The 22,557-nt window shown below is 39.9% G+C and overlaps 1 protein-coding gene across 1 annotated transcript in view; it reads left to right on the top strand.

Annotated features, from left to right (window-relative positions):
• Nucleotides 1–19,102, top strand: part of WRNIP1 (WRN helicase interacting protein 1) — a 123,531-nt gene extending 104,429 nt beyond the window's left edge. The window contains exons 4-7 of the mRNA XM_042466033.1: nt 3,804–4,027; nt 14,158–14,313; nt 16,544–16,623; nt 18,206–19,102. Of these exons, the coding sequence (XP_042321967.1) occupies nt 3,804–4,027; nt 14,158–14,313; nt 16,544–16,623; nt 18,206–18,472 (727 nt within the window). The 3' untranslated portion in view covers nt 18,473–19,102. The remainder of the gene's footprint in view (nt 1–3,803; nt 4,028–14,157; nt 14,314–16,543; nt 16,624–18,205) is intronic.
• The last annotated feature ends 3,455 nt before the right edge of the window (nt 19,103–22,557 follow it).

Raw genomic sequence — 22,557 nt, 5'->3', positions numbered from 1 at the left:
CCTAGGTTGTCTACATAGACAGATTAAAGAAATGGTTCAGAATCTGTTGAGTGCTGCTGGGATTTTGATTCCTAGAAACAGGAGGAGTAACACACTGTCCCGTCTCTGAAGGAATAACTGTAAAATTTGGGAAAGCTGGAAGAAATGAGCCTTTTAACCAGTGTATAGGCTCCGCCTCCGTATTCTGGGTTTGCCAACCATGGATCTGAACATCTGTAAATCGCAAACACCACCTGTTTTCCAGTGGCTGTGCATGTATGCAGCGCGTCTAGGCTTTCTTGCATGTCACACTGTCATTAGGAGAACGGACATGAGGATCAATGTTTTTGTGTATCTCTGGGGGGGGCCAGGAGGATCCCCATTGATATGGTGGTCTGACTGTATTCATGAAGATACAGTGGACCAAAAACTACCTGATTTTCCAATATGTAATACTTTTATTGGAGCCAAGGGCAGTTGAGGAATGTCAAACGGCATTAATCTGCAATGTAGATGCCGCCTCGTGTGCAGCTGCTACAAGAAAAGTGCAATTCCCTGTTGCATATAACCAGAAAATCAGTCAAAATAAATTGGCAATATTGCATTGCCTTTTTTTAAATCTGTGCTGTGATCCATACTTGGATACTGTAAAACAGTCCAGGTCATACACACTTGGAAAATGCTGTTGTTCACCCGGGTTGATGACTTCCTTTGAGTGACAGGTGCAGAGAGTGTTTCCCTTGTTAAATTTCCCTGCCCTCTTGTTTGCTTCTAGATCGTTGAGCATGATATCCCTCTGGAACAGCTCAGTGGGTGTGGGTGTTGGAGGTACTGTATCTCTACAGTCTAGTTGTTGTACTCCTGCTTTCAAGGCGTTATCGGATTGTAATCATTGGGAGATTTCTCTTCAGCTCTTTGGCAATTATACTCTGGGATTCCTAAATCCATTTGTATAGTCAGATTTAAAACAAAACCAGGAGTGGGTTCTGGCAACCCTTGTGTATGGTTGTGTGTATGTAAGCATTTTTGGCAGTCTTAGTAGTGCAATATTTTCCACTGGGCCTTCTGCAATGTCCCACCCATGGTTTGAGGATGCACTGACGCTGTGTGATAACCTTCAAAAAACACTGTGGGGACAGAGAGAGAATAAGGACAGGTAGCTTACCTGTAACTGTAGGTTTTGGAGTGGTCATCTGCAAATCCATACAAATGGGTTATTCTCGCCTGTGCATATTTCCGAATCCTAATGGAATCCACTAGGGAAGACTTTTGGGGTAGTTCCGCCCACCGTTATATAGGCAGGAGGTCTTCTCACCCTCTCAGTTCTAAAAAAGGTCCGCTGTAAGAGCAGACAAGGAATGAGAAGGACATGACAGAGGGAAGGATGGGCTGGATTGTGTGGATTCGCAGATGACCACTCAAAGAACTACAGTTACAGGTAAGCACCTGCCCTCCTTCTTCGTGGTCTCTGCGAAGCACACAAATGGGTTACACTGGAAAGCTTTTCCCATGATGGAGGAGGGGAGTGTCCTGGCAATAAACAATTATGAAACACAAAGAAACAATGTAGTGTCATGTTTGACAGGTGCCAACTAACCTTAGTGTGTTCCAGAAAGAAGAACAGCTCTGCCAAAGGCTGCTTCATGTCGGTTCTAGTATCACGACAGTAGTGGTTGATAAAGTCAGAGGTTGTGACCATACCACAGCCTTGCAATTGTCCTCCAAGGGAATCGGAGAGGAAGGCTGAAGATGAAGCAGCTACCACCTAGTGGAGTGGGCCAAATTTGAGCAGGCGGAGTCTGGAAGACACCCATTTGGAGAAACGTTGAGGTGTGACTGGAAGCCCCATTTTGGGGTTGGAAAGCAGATAAAAGTCTGGGCAGGGTAGGCAACCTTTTTTGAGCTGGCCGGGTTGCTGTCCCCAGACAACTGGGGGGTCGAAGCCGGAGGTGGACTTCCACCCTCTGGGGGCAGGGCCGCATGCCGGGATGGAGCTCCACCCTCTGGGGGGCGGAGCCACATGCGCAGGCCGAGCTTCCCCACCCTCCGGGGGCAGGCCTCCTCCTCTTTGCTGGCCCCTGATGGGGGCCCCAGGCCCTGTCAGAGGTCAGGAAAGAGCTGGCGGGGGCCGCAGCACTGGAGGCCTCCCCCTCTTTGATGGCCCCTGACAGGGGCCCAGGCCCTGTCAGAGGCCGCCAATGCTGGAGGCCGCCTCTGGCAAAAAATCCGGCAGGGGCTGTCAGGCTGGAGGCCTCCCCTCTTTGCCGGGCCTCTAACTGGGCCCCGGCCCCATCAGAGGCCGGCAAAAAAGTCCTAGAGGCCCACTGCCGCCGTCCAAAGCCCTGTAGCAGGGCGCCGGCGACCACAATGGGCCTCCTAGAGGCCGCCCCCAATGGGGGTGAAGTCTTGCACGACCTTCCTGTGTTGCGTGAGACTTGCCTCGAGCCACTGCCATTTTTTAAAAATGGCGGCGAAGTCTTGCACAACCATGGAAAAGGTCGGCGGAGACTCACCGCCCTTTGAGAAATAAAAATGGCGGCACCCGAGCGTCAAAACGCCGCAATCGGCGCGGCGGCCGGCGTTAGCAGGGGCTGGCCGAAAGGCTCCGTGGGCCGCATCCGGCCCACGGGCCGAGGTTGCCACTCCTGGTCGGGGGAACGACGATAGGAGCAGTCTTGTCGAGTTAGAAGGCTAGCACCTGAATCAAAGGAGTGGTAGAAGGCTAGCCGCCTGACATCAAAGGAGTGGAGTTGGTACTTGTGGTGTTGTGGTTGGGTTCATGCTAGTGTCGTCCAGGAGGATGTCCTGGCTGAAATGAATAGGAGACACAACTTTTGTAGAAAGGAGATGCCCAGATAGAGGATGACTTTGTCCTTGAAACAAATTCAGATACGGAGGCAATCCGTCACAGAGGGCACAGCGTTCACTGGCACGGCGTGCTGAGGTGATAGCTACCAGAAAGGCTGTCTTCCAAGTGAGGAGCCTGAGGTCACAGAAAGCCAAAGGTTCAAAGGATGAGGTAGCTAGTGCTGCTAAGACGAGCTGGAGGTCCCAAGTAGGAATCGGTCTCAGATTGGCAAGGCCAATCTTCAGACATATGCCAACCACAGATGCTGGTGAAACGTCAGGAAGAAACTCTTCTAGAACATGGCCACATAGCCCGAAAAACCCACAAATAACTATGGACAGTATTTAATTTCTGTCTTGCCACCACTGATACATCTATTCTGTACAACCTACATGTCTTTTACAGCAGTGATGGACAACATGCGGCCCTCCAGATGTTGTTAATTTCATAACTCCCATCATTTTTTACTGTTGATTGTGCTGGCTGGGATTTGTGGGAGGTATACTCTTACCATCTGAAGAGCCCATCCCTGTTTTACAGACAGTTCGCACAACAAAACTTGAAACTTGTTTTTATTGGTGCTCAGTGTGTGAGAACTAAAAACATTATGTGACTCGTGCGGCATCTTCAGACACTTGAGCTTGGAATTTTTTATGACATAAGTAGGCCCAGAAGGAGACGTTGGTAAGGCTGCAGTTGAAAGCAGCAACCCTTTTTCCTCCCTGCCTCATGCCTGTCATCTAGTTACAGAATGCTGTGGGGTGATGGTTCAAATAATTTCAAAAGCATTATGCTTTAAAGATATTGTGCATTAATTACTCTTTTTAAAGCTCCTGTAACATTTATCCATTGTGGCATATCATAAGGATAACCTTTAAATCCAGTTGGTGCTCAGTGTTCATTGCAAAGAAATGTAGCCCCTAAATTCAGGTATCATGTTTCTTATTAGAAGCAATACAGTGTTATTTTATTTCAGGTCATGTGTGTGTATTGAGAGAAAAGCCATCAACACACTTGCTTACTTATGTGATGGTGATGCAAGAACTGGATTGAATGGACTCCAGATGGCAGTTCAGGCCACATCAATGAAACTCTCCCATCAGAGTAGTACTGATGACTCTTCCACTCAAGGGTTGATCATCACAGAAGATCACGTGAAGGAAGGTCTCCAGCGGTCCCATATTCTTTATGATCGAGCTGGTGAGTGCCTGATAGAGCAGCCTATACAGCAGTTCTGTGACTGAGCCATGATACCCAATTCAACTGTTCAGTTTTGCATGATGTATTTAGTGTATTTTCTCTGCCAAGGGAAATCACAGAACATGCACATTGCAACTCAAACAAAACATTAACCTTAAGATGCTGTCAGAGTATCATTTACTATTTTTACTATTTTTTTACTGTAACTCGCCTCGATGCGCAGGGAGAGGTGGTCTAAAAAATTGTTGTTGTTGTTGTTATTATTATTATTATTAAAATAGTTTTTGTTGTTGTTAAATAATTTCTCTCTCTGAAAGAAAGAAGGGCTTTGGACTTAATGGTTTGAACTCAGTTTCATAGTTCAACCCCCCTCCATCTCCCCTCCTTTATTCCAGCACAGGCTTTCGTCCAAAACACACTGCAGAAATAATTCACTTTAACCACCTTGGCTCAATGCTAGGGAATTCTGGGAAATGTAGTTTTGAGAGAGATTTAGCCTTCTCTGTCAGAGAGCTCTGTTGCCACAATAAACTGTCCGTACAGACAGGCCAAAATAAAGCTGCTTCGAGTCACTTTGGAGGTATGCTGTTTAAATGACACATGCATCTTAAGAGGCCAGAAGCTGCACCAAAGCTATGCTCCAGTCCTTAGGACTGGAACGTGTCTTTGGCACAGCTTCTGGCCTCCTAGGATGCATGCATCGTTTAAAACCATACCTCCAAAGTGACCCAAAGTAGCTTTATTTTGGCCTGTCTGTATGAGCCCTATAATTCCCTAACACCCAGGACAGTTAAAGTGGTCTCAAACTGGATTATTTATGCAGTGTGGTTTAGACCATAGGTAAAAGTTCAGAAGTGTCTGCTTCTTGCTTTCAGCATATTAGAATGTATCATTTCTTCTGAACTGGAAAAGCTTCATAATTTAAAAGCATAGTTGAAGCAATTCAGGATCTTATATTACTATTTGATACTGGCTTGTTTTGAACAAACCATAGTTAAGATTAAGTAACTGCTCGGATGGCATGAAAACCTTAATTTTTTTAAAAAAACTTGAAAGGTGCTCCACAGGATTGGGAACACATGAGCCTGTTGTGCTCTGGCATTTGTTTCATTTGGAGATTATGCTGAACTGTGGTTTATTGTGATGGAAGTGAGCCTAGTTTTTTTCTACTGAAATCTTTTTATTTAGATAGAATGTATGCCAACATTTCTTTCAAAAGGGGTTACAATACGTAGCAATGAACACAATGATAATAGCACAATAAAACAGCACATACATTAAAATAATACAACAGAAAGCCAAACATTAAAATGTAATATTTTTCTTCACCTTCTAATAACCCAAAAGGCTTTATTGGGAGATAAGATAGCTGTTGCTCTCAGAAGACTATAACTAGGTCCACTTCTTCCTCAACTTAACCTGGCAGGCTTCTTCATTGCCCCCTGCAACTGTTCCAACAATAGGTGTGAAAAATGTGAGGAAGCTGTACTGTGCTGTGCAGAAAGATGAAACTAACAAGAGGAGATTGGCAGTGAACATGCTGTGAACTCCATGATGTTGTCTGAAAGGGAACAACTTTTAAAGGTATAGGATAACACATACCAGGTCTCCCTAGAGATGGTGTGGCGATTGAATAAAATGTCTTTGTTCATGACTAAGAATAGCTGGTGGTGTTTTCTGTGTTGCCCCAAGAGCATTTTCTTTCTTTTTTTTTTCAAAAAATTCTTTATTACATTTAAAAAACAAGCAGAATACAACTACACACGTTGCATTAAAAAACATACATAAAACATAAACAAATCCACAAAATTTAAAGAAGACTTCCAAAATCCAAAGTGGTAGCTATTTCAGTTACCTAAGTGTTCAGCTGTTTAAATGATCTCCTATTGATAACAAAGAGAAAAAAGAAAAAAATTGTTATCACCTCTATGATTGCGATTCTGAATAAAACTTATATTTGCTAAACTGAAGATAATAATTTTGCATATTACGTCCACGATTTAATCAGTACTCTATTTTCTCTTTCTCTTTTCTATCTATATACAGTATGGTGCTCCATACAAAATAGTTAAAATAAGATATTATTTACATAACATCCATATATTTTTAAAAAACTTTTATTCTAATGCACCACACTTTATATATATTCTCAGTATCTGTCATGTTACCTAGTTCTACACTGTCTTGTTATTTTGACTTCCTCTTGGTGTTATTTGGATTTCTGTTCACAAAAGTTTTCCAAGTATTTCTGTACCAGGTGCCCCAAGAGCATTTTCAAGAATGCATTATGACAGAAAAATGAACCATTTAAAAAATATACAGTAATTAATGTGAAGAGGATGCATGTGTCTTTGTGTGCAATTTCTTCTGTTTTAATTATTTTGTAATGTTTCCTTCCAAGCAAACATCTGTTTTCTTTCCTTGTACTGGTTAGTACAATCCCAAAGATCAAATGAGAAGGCTTTTCCCCATCTGGACCATTTCAGTCTACAGTTAGAGTTGGCATGTGAGATGTGTATGTATGCTTGAATGCCTCCCTCTATACATATGTGTGAAAGGGTGATAATTCCTCCAACTGCTGTACATACATAGTCCCCAGAGAGCTGCATCTCATACATCGGAAGAAATGGGGTGTGCCTCCATGAACCTTCCTGCTTTAGTAAATCTTTTCATCCTAAAAGGGCCTTTGGAGTCTGTTATTTAACTGAGGGATGGGACACTGGCTGGGATCACTGCATGTAGAAAACTAGAACGTCAGGCAAGGGATACAGCCTTGCCTTTTCCCTTCTGTGCTACTTTTCTCAGTGCAGAGAATTTTTGACATCATGGTACATTCAGACATTTGTACATGGATACATGCACTTCATCTTTTTTATTCTGCCGAGTGCAGCCTTTGAAGTACTTTGTACAATCTGGGAGTTAGCTTTGGCCAGACTCTTCTTGAGTAAAGAAAACAGAGATCTGAGAGTCATAATTAGTTTATTCCTCTACATGTGGGTTATCACCACAGCCCTATTCAGTCATTCTGAAGTGCAGCTGCTGAGGGCAGTAGGAAATGAGGAAGACTACATTATAGGGGAATTGATTCAATCAAGGAAGCCACGACCCTGAGTCTACAGAACCTGAGCAGAGCAGTTGATGAACAGGGGCTCTTGGAGTTCTGTCATTCATTCATGGGATTGCCATTAAGTCAAAGTCAACTAAAGAGCAACAAGGGTTGGGTGACTTATTTGCTGGACTTAATTTCCATTTTCCCTCTCCATCGGCTGCACTGGCTGCAGCTGCTGTAAGCTGCAGTCTGAAGACATCTATAGAGGAACACAAATTATCTTTTCTTGAGTATCACCAATACTGCTTCTCCTTCCCCAACTTTTTCTGCAGGAAAGTTCTGATGATGGGCAATTGTAAATAAGTTTGACCGAGCTTGGTTGTATCCCTCAGTGGCCTTGGGCTATCATCATTCTTGATCATGAAGATGATTGGAACTTCATTCAGACAAACAAGCTTAGAGTTATCCTTCTGAACATCCCAGTTCAACATGGCAGAGCCCCTCAGTCTCTCCATGAACAAAATTCAGAATGCTTGAATAGGATCAATGTTTCCTCATTTCTGCCAAAAACCAGGAATAAAGCTGAAGTAAGATCAGAACATTAGTTATGTTATGGACTATATGTGGGATGTGAACTCTTAAGAGCTACTGTTTGTATTCCTTAAATTCTGATTTTCACATTTCGAGGCTTCTTGGAGAGATGCCATTAGCATGGCTCATGGAAAACCATTTCACCATTATTTGTTCACTGATGCCTAGTACTTAGTAAAATCTCTCATTCATATTAAATCCTTTGCTGCTGATACCATTGTTTTGTTTTTTTTAATTATTTTGGAATCATTTAGAGTTCTAGTTATGTGCAAACTCTAGCTATGTTTACACCCCTCACACTCCACATTGATATTGCCATTCAAATCAATCTTTTATAGATTTTTTCAACAATTCCTTTTATTTTTGGCAATCCTTTTTAAGGAAATGAATTTTGTAATTTGCTGATGTCAGTCTGCTTGCGTATGACTGTGTACGAGGATTCCTAATTTGATACCAGCTCTGGCTAAATTCGTGACTTGGCACCATTATGCATCGCAAACGCTAGCCATTTATGTCTGTCTTTGCGGTGGAGATGGGAATTGGAGATTGCGCTTTGAAGATTAGATTTGTCTCCTTACATTTAACTGGTTATGTGCTCATACTTAATTGGTCGAACAAATGCACTTCGTGAGATTTATTTTCAGTGCTAACCTTTATTCTGTCTTGGAAGTGCTGTTACTTAACAATTTCTTTTTATCAATAAAGAATCAGAGCACCAGACCCTATGATTAAAACACATGTTGTGATGAGAGAGATGAGTTTTCAAACTTTCTGCAAAATAGAACTCTACCGAAAATGGTTAACTCTTCCCTTTATAAACAATGAAATATAAGCCTGCAGAATTTGGTCGATAGTCTGTCTTGCCTTGTCTTTAGCAGAAGTGAGCTCCTAAGAAGAGGTAGTGTTAGGTCTCATTTCTAAGTAGCTAATACTTGGGTATAATCGTTGGCATGAAGAGAGAGAGAAAGGGAGACAGAGTGTGTATTTGAATGTCTTGCAGGGTTTTTTAAATCTACTAGCGCGATAAATCTTCATTTATTTATTTTTTAGACAAGGATAAAAATCAAGTTTTCTCCCCACTAATTGAGATTTTGAAACTTTTTCTACATTTTCATTGTTTTTTTCATCAAAGTTACAGTGACTTGGTAAACTTTATTTTCCTTCAAAAATATAATTTGCACCACAAATGTGTTTTGTTGAAAATATATTTTTTTCACAAAGCATCATTATATTTTGCACAGTGCCACATGTTCGTGGAGAAAAATGTATTTTGCACAAAATGAAATGGTTTTTATACAAATAAATTTTTATACAAACAAGTCCCAAAATTTGAAAAAGCCATACAATAGTGTATTAAAACTTGAGATATCCTATCTCTTTGAGGAGAAAAAAAATCACAAATATGCTATACATTACTATTACCAACACACTTCCACATATTATTCAGGTGAAGAGTGGTCCTTTGGCTGGCACTGTGAGTGGAAGTGTGATGATTAAAAATAGTTTTATTTTCCTGTTTTGCATATATGCCTTTATGCATTGCACAAAAGCTAATTGAAAACTGAGTCCATTTAAATCAGTTTGTCCTTTATGAATGATCATTAGTGTCCCTTCATGTACCAGAGGAAAGGAAGATGTGACCCTCCTGATGTAGCTGGACTACATTCTCACCAGAGTGCTTGGTCTACATTAAAAAATTCAGATTATATACAAGTTGAGTATTTCTTATCTGAAATTCTGAAATCCAAAATACTCCAGACTCCAAAACTCTTGTCATGAGTGGCTAAGTTAGTGACATCTCTGCTCTTTGATAGTTCAATGTACATAAAGTTTGTTTCATCCACAAAACTATTAAAAATATTGTGTCTCAAATTACTTTCAGGCTATGTGTATAAAGTATATATGAAACATAAATGAATTTCTTGTGTAGACTTGAGTCCCATCTCCAAAATATCTCATTATGTATGTGCAACTATTCTAAAATTTGAAAAATCCCAAACACTTCTGAACCCAAGCATTTTGAATAAGGGATGTCCAACCTATACTTCAGTGAGTTCAATTTCAAATGGCATAGCTCAGTGACACAGAACACATGCTTTTCATTAAAGCAGTGGTTCCCAAACTTTAGTCTCCCAAATGTTTTGGACTTCAGCTCCCAGAATTCCTAACTGTTGGTCAAGTTGGCTTGAGCTTGTGGGAGCTGAAGTTCAAAACACCTGGAGGTTTAGGAAGCACTGCATTAAAAAGTTCAGTTCCTCGCATTTCCAGTAAAAAGTGTTTTTTGCTCAGGAGGCCTGAATGTTATTACACTGAGGGAGCCAATGTAGAAACCACTGTGCTAGATGAGCCAATAGTCTGGCTCTGCAGAAGGCAATTCCACATCTTTACTTGTTCACAACAGTAACTTCCAGAGAGATGGAGGGATTTCAACCCTTTCCACATGAGCCAGAATTCTCTTTAGGGTGGCCAGCTTTTGTAATATCCTAGCTCTTTAAAAAAGTGATTGATTTATAAAAATTAGTACCGGACACTCTTTATGGAGACAAATTGCAGATCAAACATCTAAAGATAGACATGTTCCTAGCATCCCCAATCAATTTGCAAAATCTAGTTCTTTCAAAAGACACATAGGGCTGGTTATCTTCTGAGAAGCATTATGGGGCTGCAAAAAGGGCTTTGTCATAGCAGGAGCTTTTCTGACCTATATCCCACTTGAATTGGGTTATAATACACTGAAGCTTCTACAGCACCAAATTTCTTAGGTTTTAAGAGGCCATAAGTAGGGTTGTAAATTTTGGAATATTTTATCTTCACATGCAACAGCAAAAGGGACTACATGAAGCCATTTCATTTTTTAAAAACTTAATAAAATATTTATCACAACACTAGTTGATTTCTTTCAAAAGAATAGGTCTCATAATTGCAAAATAAAATAATAAGTATTGGAAAAAAGAGCAGTAAATACTAGGGAATTAGAAACAAAGGAAGCACATTTGAGCCTTTGTATCAGTTTCCACCTTTTGCGTCCTTACTCTTGAATCAAGGGTTTGTTTTTTTCAAATATAAAAAATACCTGCAAAATGGCTGTGCATTCACCATGTTACTGAAAAAGAGAGGTCTGTTATATTATTGCCTATAAGCTTTAATATTCAGGGTTGATTTTTTTCAAATTATTATGCATTCTGATATTGCCTATAAAGCTTATCATGAATTTAAAAATATTTCCAAAGCTTATTATAATATTGTTTAATTATTTTTTTTAACTTTTTAAGACTAATATTTTACCTAAACCTTTTTTTCAATTTATTGCACCTAGAATCTCATCTTGGGAGAAAGGCAGGATATAAATTTAATCAGTCACTCAATCAATCAATCAATCAATAATGCATTTTGAAATATTTATTTATTGAAGTACTTCCTTTTGCAAATACAAAGCAGATAAAAGCAGTTAAAACATTATTTAAAAACAAATCAAAGCAGTGCATTAAAACCCACTTTTAAACATGCACCCATCCAGTCAAAACACTTGCAACAGCCAGCCTTAGTTTTAGGGACTAAAGAAAGTACAGTTAGTGCACCTTACCAAAGGCTGAAAGGGGATGGAGCCAGCCTAAAAAGGGACTTAGGAGTGTTCTTGAGATGATCCAGTAAACAAAGTCCATTCAATCTGAAGTCTTGAGACTTTTTAAATAAACAGTGTGCCTAGCCCACACAGGAAATATCCAGAAAAAAAAAGTTTGCTGTCTTACAAACGTACACAGTACGAGACTCATTCAGCAAAAGGTTTCAGCTTTCATCTTCCCATCTCCTATTTAAAAGTTTGCCTGGATGTGTGTGTAGGAGATACTAAAGTCCATACAATTATTGCTATTTAGAAAAATAAAATTGAGGTGGCACCAGTATATAGCATTAAGAGCCCTGCTCAGCTTTTATTGCTGAGAAGACAAGCACTGATTTGCTGAAACTCCTTGAAAATGTCTTTAAGATTTTAAAAATCTTTAGTGGCTGACTGCAACCTTCTTCAGCAGATGCATGATTTGGAACTTTTAAGTGGTGAACATGTGAAGGGAGATGTGAGAATATTTCCAAACAAAGCCCTTTATCCACAGGTCTCTGCCAAAAATGAGGCCATTTTCTGCTCTTGCGAGTATGCCTATATCTTGTGTGTTTGTGTGTCACTGTGACTGTCAATACAACATGTGTTTTCCTATCTTGTTTTTTCTCCTGTTGAATACTTGAAAGAAACTTAGTGGATTATCACACTGAACAGAAACAATGTCAGCTGGAAAAGATAGGCTATGCTTGCCTTTTCAAATATTTAAAAGCCATCTTGGTTTTTTAAGAGACCAGGCGACGCCATTCCCAAGGGTATGACGAGACTCCCAGCTGCCTGGTTTATTGCCGCCAGCTCAAGTTGAAAGTCTGAATGCTGTGACAGAGCAGAGACATGCTGTTTATATTGGCCTGATATTGATGGCATACCAGTGGGCTCTTTGTGTGGAGCACTATTAAAAATAGCTGTCTGCTGGCCTTGTGTGTCTTAGAAGAGACTACCCTTGTGAGGGATGGATGGCCCAAACTCACAGGAAATCCTAGTTAAGAGGGACACATGTTTACACATTCCCAAATGAAAATAAAAAAGCTTTTCCTTTTAAAACTAGAGGCAGAACGATGCAGACACAGATATTGTTAAGCATTATTTGCAGGGGACAGTAACCATGCACATTTTGAGTTCTCATAACAAGAAGCTGTTGTGACCTGCAGGAAAATTGGATAATGGCACATTTTGACACAGTCACTTTGAATGGTGCCCAGTAATTAATATTGTATGAAGATATATGACAAAAATATGCAGCTGGATGAATATTAGAAGCAGGTGCTTGGTAGCCTCACTTGTTACAAGTGTTCATGAAGCCTACAGAGACTTGTAAGAGTGCACCTGTTGGTTTCTAGAAACATCAAAGGTGAGGACCTGGAAATGAAAATCAAAACTAAAAAATGAAACAAAAAATCATGTCTCTATATAACATAGTTAAAGTAAATAAACAATTTATAAATTTGTGAAGTTGAAGGCTTTCATGGCCGGCATCCATAGTTTTTTGTGGGTTTTTCGGGCTATGTGGCCATGTTCTAGAAGAGTTTCTTCCTGACGTTTTGCCAGCATCTGTGGCTGGCATCTTCAGAAAATGCTTGCCTGGAAAAAGTGGGTATGCATATATATACACTGTGTGAGCCTGGGAATGCAGGAGTGATTTGCATGTGTATTATTCTGTTGCTGATGGCAGGCCTCAGGCTGGGAGGCTAATGCAAAAGAAGATTAGTGTCTGCTAATTGGTGATCATTATCTGCTGGGAAAGCCCCTGACTCTGAGTGGTTTCCCATTTGCATTTGCTGAGTCCTTATTTTGCTATTCCTCAAAATTTGCTATTTTATTCACTTTAAGGGTTTTAGGGTTTATAAATTGTTTATAAGCCCACCAAATACTGGACCCCTGCATCAACAAGCAGTCTGGGCAAAGGATCCAATAGAAAATTTTATTTTGCATGTAAAAAATCAGGTTTACTAGATGTTTCAAGACATTGATGATGGTTCCAAAATATGTCATTTCTTGGCAACATCAAAATGCAGACATTGAAAGACTTGATTATTTCACCAGCAAATTTGATTCAATAGTAAAATAGCAGATTAAGTGTTCTCCGTTTTTCTACCAAAGTATTCAACATACATACATATTTAGGCACTCTTGGTTAGTATTGCTTGTCAGCATAAGATCCAGCATTTGATTAATTTACCTCATTAATTGTGTATGTATTGCATGCCTTTTTAAAATACACATATATTTACAGGGTTATGAGATTGTAAATTGGAGAGGCCTCCTGTACATTTAATAGTAGTGTCAAAGAGGGAGTTGGAGGAGGCGTTGCTTCTCACACAGCCAGTTGATAAGCAACATCTGCTGAAATTCCCTATTCTATGCAGCCATCAAAGGTACAGGGACCCTCTCCAGTTTTCACTCTGACAATCCTAATAATTACTTTAAAAAAAAAGATTCTGATTTCCAGGTCCTCACCTTTTGATTTTTAATGGTAGTTTATGAATACAGTATCCTGAGGACCCCTGGTTTCCAACCCCTGACTTTGTCCAGCTGTGTCTTCTGTTGCAAGGAAGACATATACATGTTAATAATAATAATAAAATTTATTTATATCCCACCTCTCTGTGCAGCACAACCATTATTTACTTGCTCTGATCATTTAGGGACTGATTCTGAGCTGGAATTATTCTGAAATGAAGCTGTGAAGACTAGTGGCTGTGGAAAGACTATAGAATCATTCTTTAAATCTGTCTAACATAATGGTACCACTTCTTAATAGTAGTTAGAACCACATGTTAATTAGAAGTACTTCCTTTTGTCTTCCCTGAACAGACTGGTGGTCGGCTGCTTTGAACGGTCCAGGATTAATGTGGCCTTCTGTCTGTTTCTAAATAGGTGAGGAACATTACAATTGCATCTCTGCTCTCCATAAATCTATGCGAGGCTCTGATGAAAATGCTTCTCTTTACTGGCTTGCTCGAATGCTTGAAGGTGGTGAGGATCCACTGTATGTGGCAAGGAGGTTGGTGAGGTTTGCAAGTGAAGACATAGGTGAGTAATTCAAGAGAACTATAGTTTTTGTGGGTCTTTTGGGCTATGTGGCCATGTTCTAGAAGAGTTTATTCCTGACGTTTCACCAGCATCTGTGGCTGGCATCTTCAGAGAATGCTGACCTGGAAGAGAGTGGGTATATATATACTGTCTGACCCTGGTTAAGGAGGAATGGTTCCCATGTTAATCTGTGTATTATTCTGTTGTTGATGGCAGGGCCTCAGGGTGGGAGGATATGCAAAAGAAGATTCTGCTAATTGGTAATCAATTAAAATGTGAGATGTATATGTGTATGTGCTTTCAGCTCATCTGGGGTGACCCCATACATTTTTCATTGGTTTTTCTTAGGCAAGGAATACTCAAGGTGGTTTTGCCAGTGAGCTATGCTACTCTTATTATTTGTCCAGGAGTAAATTACATTGTTTACTGTACTTGTTTTTATGAAGCCTCACTGGATACATATTATATTTAGCTTTACAGCAGTTCCTTTATACACCACCTCATGAGACTATATTGAGGGTGTTTTGGGGCCACATTCACTAAAACTATGTTAGTTATAGCAGCAACCACTATGAAAATTCCATAGAAAAGTGGGATGTGAATACTTGTGCATCAGCTATTTTGAATTTTCAGATGTACCTGATAGAGATACAGCTCCCCAAATCATTCTATATGTCTAGTTTAGATCTTTGACTGTCTCAATATGCTTCTTCTGTTCTCAGGTCCCAAATGTTAAATCTCATGGATAATTGATGTTCCAATATTTGACCTGAAAATTTCTAAATTTTCTAAATTTCCCTGGAGGAACCAATCCCTGCATATTGTATGCTTTTATCCTATCATCTGCTTCAGCATATCTTTCTGTTGCATTGCAGTGTACCACTGCCTGCTATCTGTGACACAACAGTGTCACACCATACACATGTATATAGACAATTATTACTCTGATAGGGGCCACTTGACTCACTGTGGAATCGCTGTAGGCATTCAGGGGCACTGAGTAACTTTCACTGTAGTTATAGAATGGTGTAATAGAAATACCACAATCGTTTAAGGATATGTAGGAATGTGGTAGGATTGGCTAAGCAGGAAAGTAGAATAAATTTTTAAAAAATTAATTTTATATATGCCATGAAGTGGGTGGAAGGGAACAGAGTCAAATCTCTCTGTCTTTGGGACCAAGCAGACCAGCAGCTTGGAGCAAACTCTGATGTCATGGTCCCAAGACCAGCCACCATCGCTGTAGTCCCAAATGGGCCGCTGGCAAGCCAGTGCTTTTTTTGCGCTCCTTTTGCTGGTGGCCCTGGGCTACCTTAGGTGGTTGCAGCACAACCTGAGCCTGATTTTGGGGGCGGGGGGGTCATCTATATGCCACACTTCTGGATCTGCCAAAGCCGGTGCTTTTGGCCCATATGTTTCAGACCTTTGGCTCCCATATTGGGAGAAAAGTAGAGTAAAGCTGTATCTGCATTGCAAAAATAATCCTGGTTAACACCACTTTAATTGCCATGGCTCAGTACTATGGAATGCTGGGATTTGTAGTTTTATGAGACATTAGGCTTCTCTGTCTGAGTGTTCTGGTGTCACAGCAAACTACAAACTCCCAGAATGTCACAGCATTGAGCCATGGCATTTAAAGTGGTGTCAACCTGGATTATTTATTTAGTGTGGACACAGGGTAAAAAATCAAATAAATTAAAATAATAAAATACTCGGTGTTTGAAACTTTTAAAATTATTTCCTGGATATTGCTAACTGGGTTAATAGCAAAATATGAAGGGTCCTAACTCAGTTCAACATAATTCTCTTCACTGAAATATTTATTTTATTTGATATAATCACTGATAAAGTGAACCAATCTGCTCACTGTTGTCATCACTGCTCTTTCAAGTTGTTCTCTCCTTTTGGCCTCTGACTGTAAAGTTGCACAGAAGACAGGGTAAGCAGAGGCTTGAACTTCTCCATCTTGTTCCTTTGTCATTGCTTATTTACTTACAGAGGAATATTGAATGAGGAATGAAAGAAAGGATGAAAAGCTAGGCCAAGGGGCTCAGGAGTTGGCAGTGGAACACCTACTGAAGAATGGCCCTCTACAAGCATCCAGTGATTCCAAACCCTTATATTAGCCCTCTTGTGAGCATTTTTCCTTAAGACATGAAGGAGATACTGCATGTGACACATTGCTAATGTTAATGAACTTTTTTGTGTTGTTTTTATGTTTTGGTTGTAGGACTGGCAGATCCCTTGGCACTAACTCAAGCTGTTGCTGCTTATCAAGGTTGCCACTTTATTGGAATGCCAGAGTGTGAGGTGAAGTAGTCTATGAATTCATTTCTGGAACAGTTACCCTTTAACTGCTGAGTGTTTCTTCCTCCTGCTACTTCTGTTTCCTTCTTCCTGATTCCCTACCTTTCCTTCTTAATAAAGATGCTTTTATATTTAGTATAAATAACGTTATTGCTGGAGCTATTACTTCCTTAGCTTAGATTACAGATTTCAGCTACACATAAAGCTCAATTAAAAAGCAGTCGGAGATGCAACTAGAAGTTTAGACTCTTTACAGAGTCTGGTCTCCTGATAGTATTATTCTTAAGGTTTCTCAAACTCTCAACCACTGCCCTCCCACCATGTTAAGATGTACATACAAGAGAGAGAAGGGAACATTACTTGGTTTGGGCCCCTGTTGTGTATCAACGTAGTGATGACTGTTACAAATAATAACTGATAATTTCAAAGCAATAAAAAATTGAGATAATGTGGGGTTCAAATCTATACTTCTCTTGCTGGACTGCACCCTCTCCAGCTGCAGGGTACAGTAAGCCTTCCACATTTGTTGTGGTTAGGGGCGCAGGACCCCCATGAAAGGGAATAAACACAATTTTTTTTAACCTGAGATAACACCTATCTGGGAATCTTTAGATCCTCTAGCATGACTGTGGTCAACTTTGGGTAGAGTCATGCTGGAGGACCTAGAGATTCCTAGAGAGAACATAGTAATCAATCCATGAATGATTGAACCCACAAAAGTCAAAGCCACAAATATGGAGGACCAATTGTAATTGTATTTTAATGGATTAGCAAACAAAATGGGAGGGAAGGTCCTTGACAGGGACATATTTGTGTATATACCTAGATATACATGTGGATACAGATAAAGTGGAACGTTCTGAAGTGTGATTCCCCTACTGCTGTTTCAGTCTGAAATGGCATTATATGGCTGCTCTTTTCCCACATTTTTGATTCTGAACCTACATACAGTGTCATTATAAACGTTAACAACTTAACAAATGTTAAACATTAACAACTTAGGGGCTGGACAGATTGGGAGAAAGGGGGAGCAAGGTGCCGCCCCTTTCTGCCTCGGATGGAGACCACAGCAACTAAATGCTGAAGCTTCCGGGAGGCCTAAAAAGAACTCGCTCCCCAGTGGATTTTTTTAAGCCGCGCATGGGGCAACATTGGCACACTCGTGCTCTACGATGACATCTGCATGGCACAGCACTGTTTGGGCGCTAGGGTGCACGGTAGGGTTGCTGAGCATGTAAATGCTCAGACCCTGCACACCCCTAGTTAGGGCCCAGGGTGGCACAAAGCACCCGTCTGTACAGGCCCTTAGTCTCACTATCAGTTTTCATATCTGCATGTGTGAAAGATACTGTAGAGGGAAGATATCTTCCCCATGCCATTGTCGCATAGTAGCCACGACAATGCAGCCCCTCTGGGACAATAAGGAGCAGGCCAAGTGGGTAACTTATTCATGGATTTTCAAACTACTCTGAGGCCCTGGTACAGCAAGTTGGTTTTTTGAGTATATAACATATAGTTCTGCCACTAATGGTATTCCAAATAATTTCTGTTGTTGTTGTTTTTTTCCCCTTATTTGGTTGTCCAGGTCTTACTAGCACAGTGTGTCGTCTATTTTGCCAGAGCACCAAAGTCTATAGAGGTGTACAGTGCTTATAACAATGTCAAGTCGTGCCTGAGAAACCACCAAGGACCCCTTCCACCAGTTCCTTTGCATTTGAGGAATGCACCTACCAGACTCATGAAAGACCTTGGCTATGGTAAAGGTTATAAATATAACCCTTTGTATAAGGAACCTGTAGAACAGGAGTACCTGCCTGAAGAACTGAAAGGAACTAATTTTTTTGCACAATAAGGATGTACACAGGAACGTTTTTCTCTACCATGCTGCTCACACTTTTGTATTCTCCAGTATTTTCTTACCATTTCAGTTCTATTTTAAAGCCACTCTGTAATCTGAGTTGATAATACTGAATTGCATGGCTCATATTGGCATGTCTTTTGATAGACATGTTCACGATTTGTTAATTAGCAGTCTTCATCTGGCATAGGTTGAACTGTTTGTCTTGGAGAGGAAGATTCTCAGATGTTTGGGACACTATGTTGCAAAGTGATGGCTGCAGTCTAGTTTGCAGTTGGCTAGATCAACTGAAATCATTGGACTTTAATAACCATATGTGAATCAGATAACATATATTCTTTTTAAAAAAAATACAGGAGGGGACAAGTCTAGATCAAATTAGGCACGTTTAATCAAAATAGATTAAGCAGGCACTTAGTACTCCATGTATAATCAGTGGGACTTAAAAATGCCAAATTTTATTATGACCATATCCTTTGTTAGTAAATTTAATATGATTTGCTCAGAACTGTGAAAAGGGGCTTGGAAAGAAAAATACTACATTTGTGCCTTAAAGTAGAAAACAGTTTTGTCTAATTGTTTTTGATATTTTGAAACTGCTTAAATAAAGTTGATTTAAAAATGTATTGGTCTGTATGTGGTTACTGCTGATTCCTATGTGTGCATCCTGATAATGAGCATATCCCACTGATACTCCAACTTCATATGTTTTCGGTGAGCAGTAGCTGGCAATGGGAAGATTCCTCAGGAGCTCCTTGGAAATTGCATGGATTTCAGTCTCATAATCTAATTCTGTTGGGTAGCTGTTACTAGTTGTACTGTGTACCAGAAACACCCAAACAATATGGTGGGAAAGGTAGTGTGCCTCAACAAGAATAGTTGCATTCTTGTGAACTTAAAGCATGCTTCTGAAGTGGTGTTTGCCCAGTCAAAGGATGGAAAGAATAGTTGAAAATATTCCCCAAAAAATGGTTGAAAAATACGTTTTTCGAGCATTGAGAAACCCTGACAAGAAGAATAGTAGATTGACAATAATCGTCAAAGTTTGGGATTTATTCTGTTAAAAAATTACATGTGGTTGTTTTGCACATAAAAAAAACCCCAGCATTTTCTGCATGAGAAGTAATATTTCATTGCAACTTCTGTGTAGTTTTCTGATGTTATACAGTTGGCCTGCTATATCCATGGATTTTTTTATCCACAGATTCAACCATCCACAGCTTGAAAACATTTAAGATATATAAATTCCAAAAAGAAAACCTTGATATTGCCATTTATATAAGGGACACAATTCTACTGTGCATTGTATTTAATAGGACTTGAGCATCCATGGATTTTGGCATCCATGAGCGGTCCTGGAACCAAAGCCCAACGGATAGCAAGAGCCCACTATAATTGGGGAATTATTCTGTATAAAATTTGCAGATGGTTTAATTGCATAGCAAACAACATTTTCTGCACAGAAATCAATATTTCAACATTGAAATTGATATTTCAGCATTGAAGTTCGATAATATTTTCCATGCAGAAAATGCTGCCACAAAAACAATAACTGTGTGTGGAGGGGGGAGGGTGAATGGTGTACTAAACCACCATGTGTGAATTTCATGCAGAACAATAATTGGAAATAGCTTTCAAAAACGGTTTGAGTTTTGAAGACTTCCTTGCACTAGGAAGGAAATTGCTAAAATTACTACCTTCAAGAAGAAATTTAGTGAAGAATTACAACCCCAACCCTGTCTCTGACACTCACACATGCACACACACCTCCTCTCCCTCCAGCTTTTTTCTCTTTGTTATTGCATAAATAACTGCTACAGTCTTGCTTTCTCCTACGCAGACTCTGCTAGGGTAGGGTTACCAGATGTCCAGGAAGGGCTCCTGTATCTTTAATAACTGTGTAGAAAGAGGAATTTCTGTAAGTAAAAACTGTCTCCTACATGGCCACTAGAAGTTCAGGAACCTTGTATTTTACCAGGGAACCCTATGCTAGGGGATAAATCTCTGTTATGTCTTCACATTTTATAGGTTTGCTTTAAATCTTCAGAAGAGCTCCTCATAAATATTTTTAAAAGTTCCAAAACAGTGGCAAAGATGATTAATTTGTGACAACATGGATAGATGTAAAACTGAACTGAAATAGCTCCCACAACTAGTTTACAGGCTATTCAAGGGGGTTGGTCCTTGTGGTTGCTTCCAACACTATGTGTCTATCTTGGTCTTTGCCTCAGACAGCAAAATGAGTTGTTAAGACACTGCTGGCTTGTGCATTCTAGAACTTGTAGCCCAAAAAGTAGTTTTCCCAAGTTCTAGCCAAATTTGTAAAACAAACCATACAATAGGTTTTATATCTTCTTGCAGAAGAGTGTTTTAAGGGGAGAAGTAGGCAAGTATGGGCATTCTTGGTCGTAGTGCCCAACCTTTGTTACGTCTTCTGCTAGAGATTCAACTGACCTGTTTTTCTTTTCACTGACAGGTTAACACATAGTGTATATTTTCACTGCTGTTTTTTCAAGAGCTTCACTTGATGTTGCTGAAACTCCATTTCCATTTTGTCTTGTTTTTCTGATAACCTATTGGTGTTGTTTTCCCTTTTTTATTTAAATAATTTTTCTGGTGTTTAATTGGTGAATATTTCTATGACTATTGCAAGCTACCTCAGTATATACAACAGAATTAGGAGACATATTTTAATAGATATTTTTCTACCCTTGGATAATAAGGATTTTGAAGCAGTGAAAGTTGCTCCTGCTTTTTAAAAAGAATTATTGGAAATGGAATGTTCTTTCAGAAAGAACCGTCATTTTTCTTTTCTTTTTTCAAACTGCAGGGAACTGGTAACTCTTACTTTTCTTCAAATAGGCAGGAGATGGGAGAAACCCAGAAGAGTTTGCTGGAGGATGGGAACATCTAAAGAGAATGCAGTAGCTTGAGATAAGATGAAGTGGATAGACTCTTGCTAAGAGCTAACCGTTAGAATCTGCAAGCATCATGTTTCCACTAAATTACATTATTCTCACATTTGTTGTTGGACATCTGTTTCCATGCAGGTTGACTTACTATCAGTGAGTGTAAACTTAGGGCTACTTGACAAACATAAGAAGTGGCAGAAAGCAGAATTTAGGACAAATTGGCACTTCTTGCAATTGGATTTGGCCCCAACATTCTGAACCAGTATGTTTGTTGCTTTCATAGCTTTCAGCTGACACAAAGAGGAGACAGCTGCCCACTGTGTTCCTACACATCACAGAACAGTGCTGATTTCCATACAGAATATGACCAAGTAGGCTAGAATGACATAAAGCATGAAAAGGGGAAACTGGACCCATAAGACTCCCTAATGTAAGATAGTCTGCAACCTGAGATACTTAGAGTTTGGCAACTTGAGATGATGTTGGGCTGCAACTCTAATCAGCCCTTGCTTATGGGAGATCAAGGGAATTGCAATCCAACTACATCTGGGTCTTCGGAATTTACTCACTCCCCATTTTAAGTCTTAATTAAGGAGCCCAAAAATTTATTCAACCAGGTTTCTGCGTGGGCAAGCAGCCACAGCTGCAATGATAAAACCTTGTTACATTTTCAGATAGACAGACAGACAGATGATACTGTACAGTTCACACTAGTTCTCAACAGAAATTCATCCTCATCAGGTTGTATAAATACTAGTGCTTTCCTTTAGGCCAAATGTATATTCAGGAAGAAGCATTCTCTGGTAAGCACTCATATAGCAGCGTCATACATAAAGAGCAGAGTAATCTAAATTTCATGGATGCTCAGCTCAGCATGCCTGCACTATTAAGCATTTGGAAAACATCATCTGTCCACTGAGCATGCTCAGTGGCTTAACACAGCTATGTAGCATTTTGCCGTTAGTAACCTGACCTTGCATCTCCTCATTTTTAGATCTTCTTCATTCCTCCAAAGATACCTTCAACTTTGGGGGGAAATTATAAGTGGCCAGTCAGTCAATATGATTAAAAATGGGACATAACAGACACACCAAAATCTTTCCTGATTTAACTTGGATCTTTGTGAAATAACATCCTATTTGCCTTGTTATTAGGGCATTCATTGAG

Source organism: Sceloporus undulatus, chromosome 4 (genome assembly GCF_019175285.1).
Source record: "Sceloporus undulatus isolate JIND9_A2432 ecotype Alabama chromosome 4, SceUnd_v1.1, whole genome shotgun sequence".
Taxonomy (NCBI): domain Eukaryota; kingdom Metazoa; phylum Chordata; class Lepidosauria; order Squamata; family Phrynosomatidae; genus Sceloporus; species Sceloporus undulatus.
The sequence above is the reverse complement of the archived record's forward strand: the minus strand, read 5'-3'. Positions and strand labels throughout refer to the sequence as shown.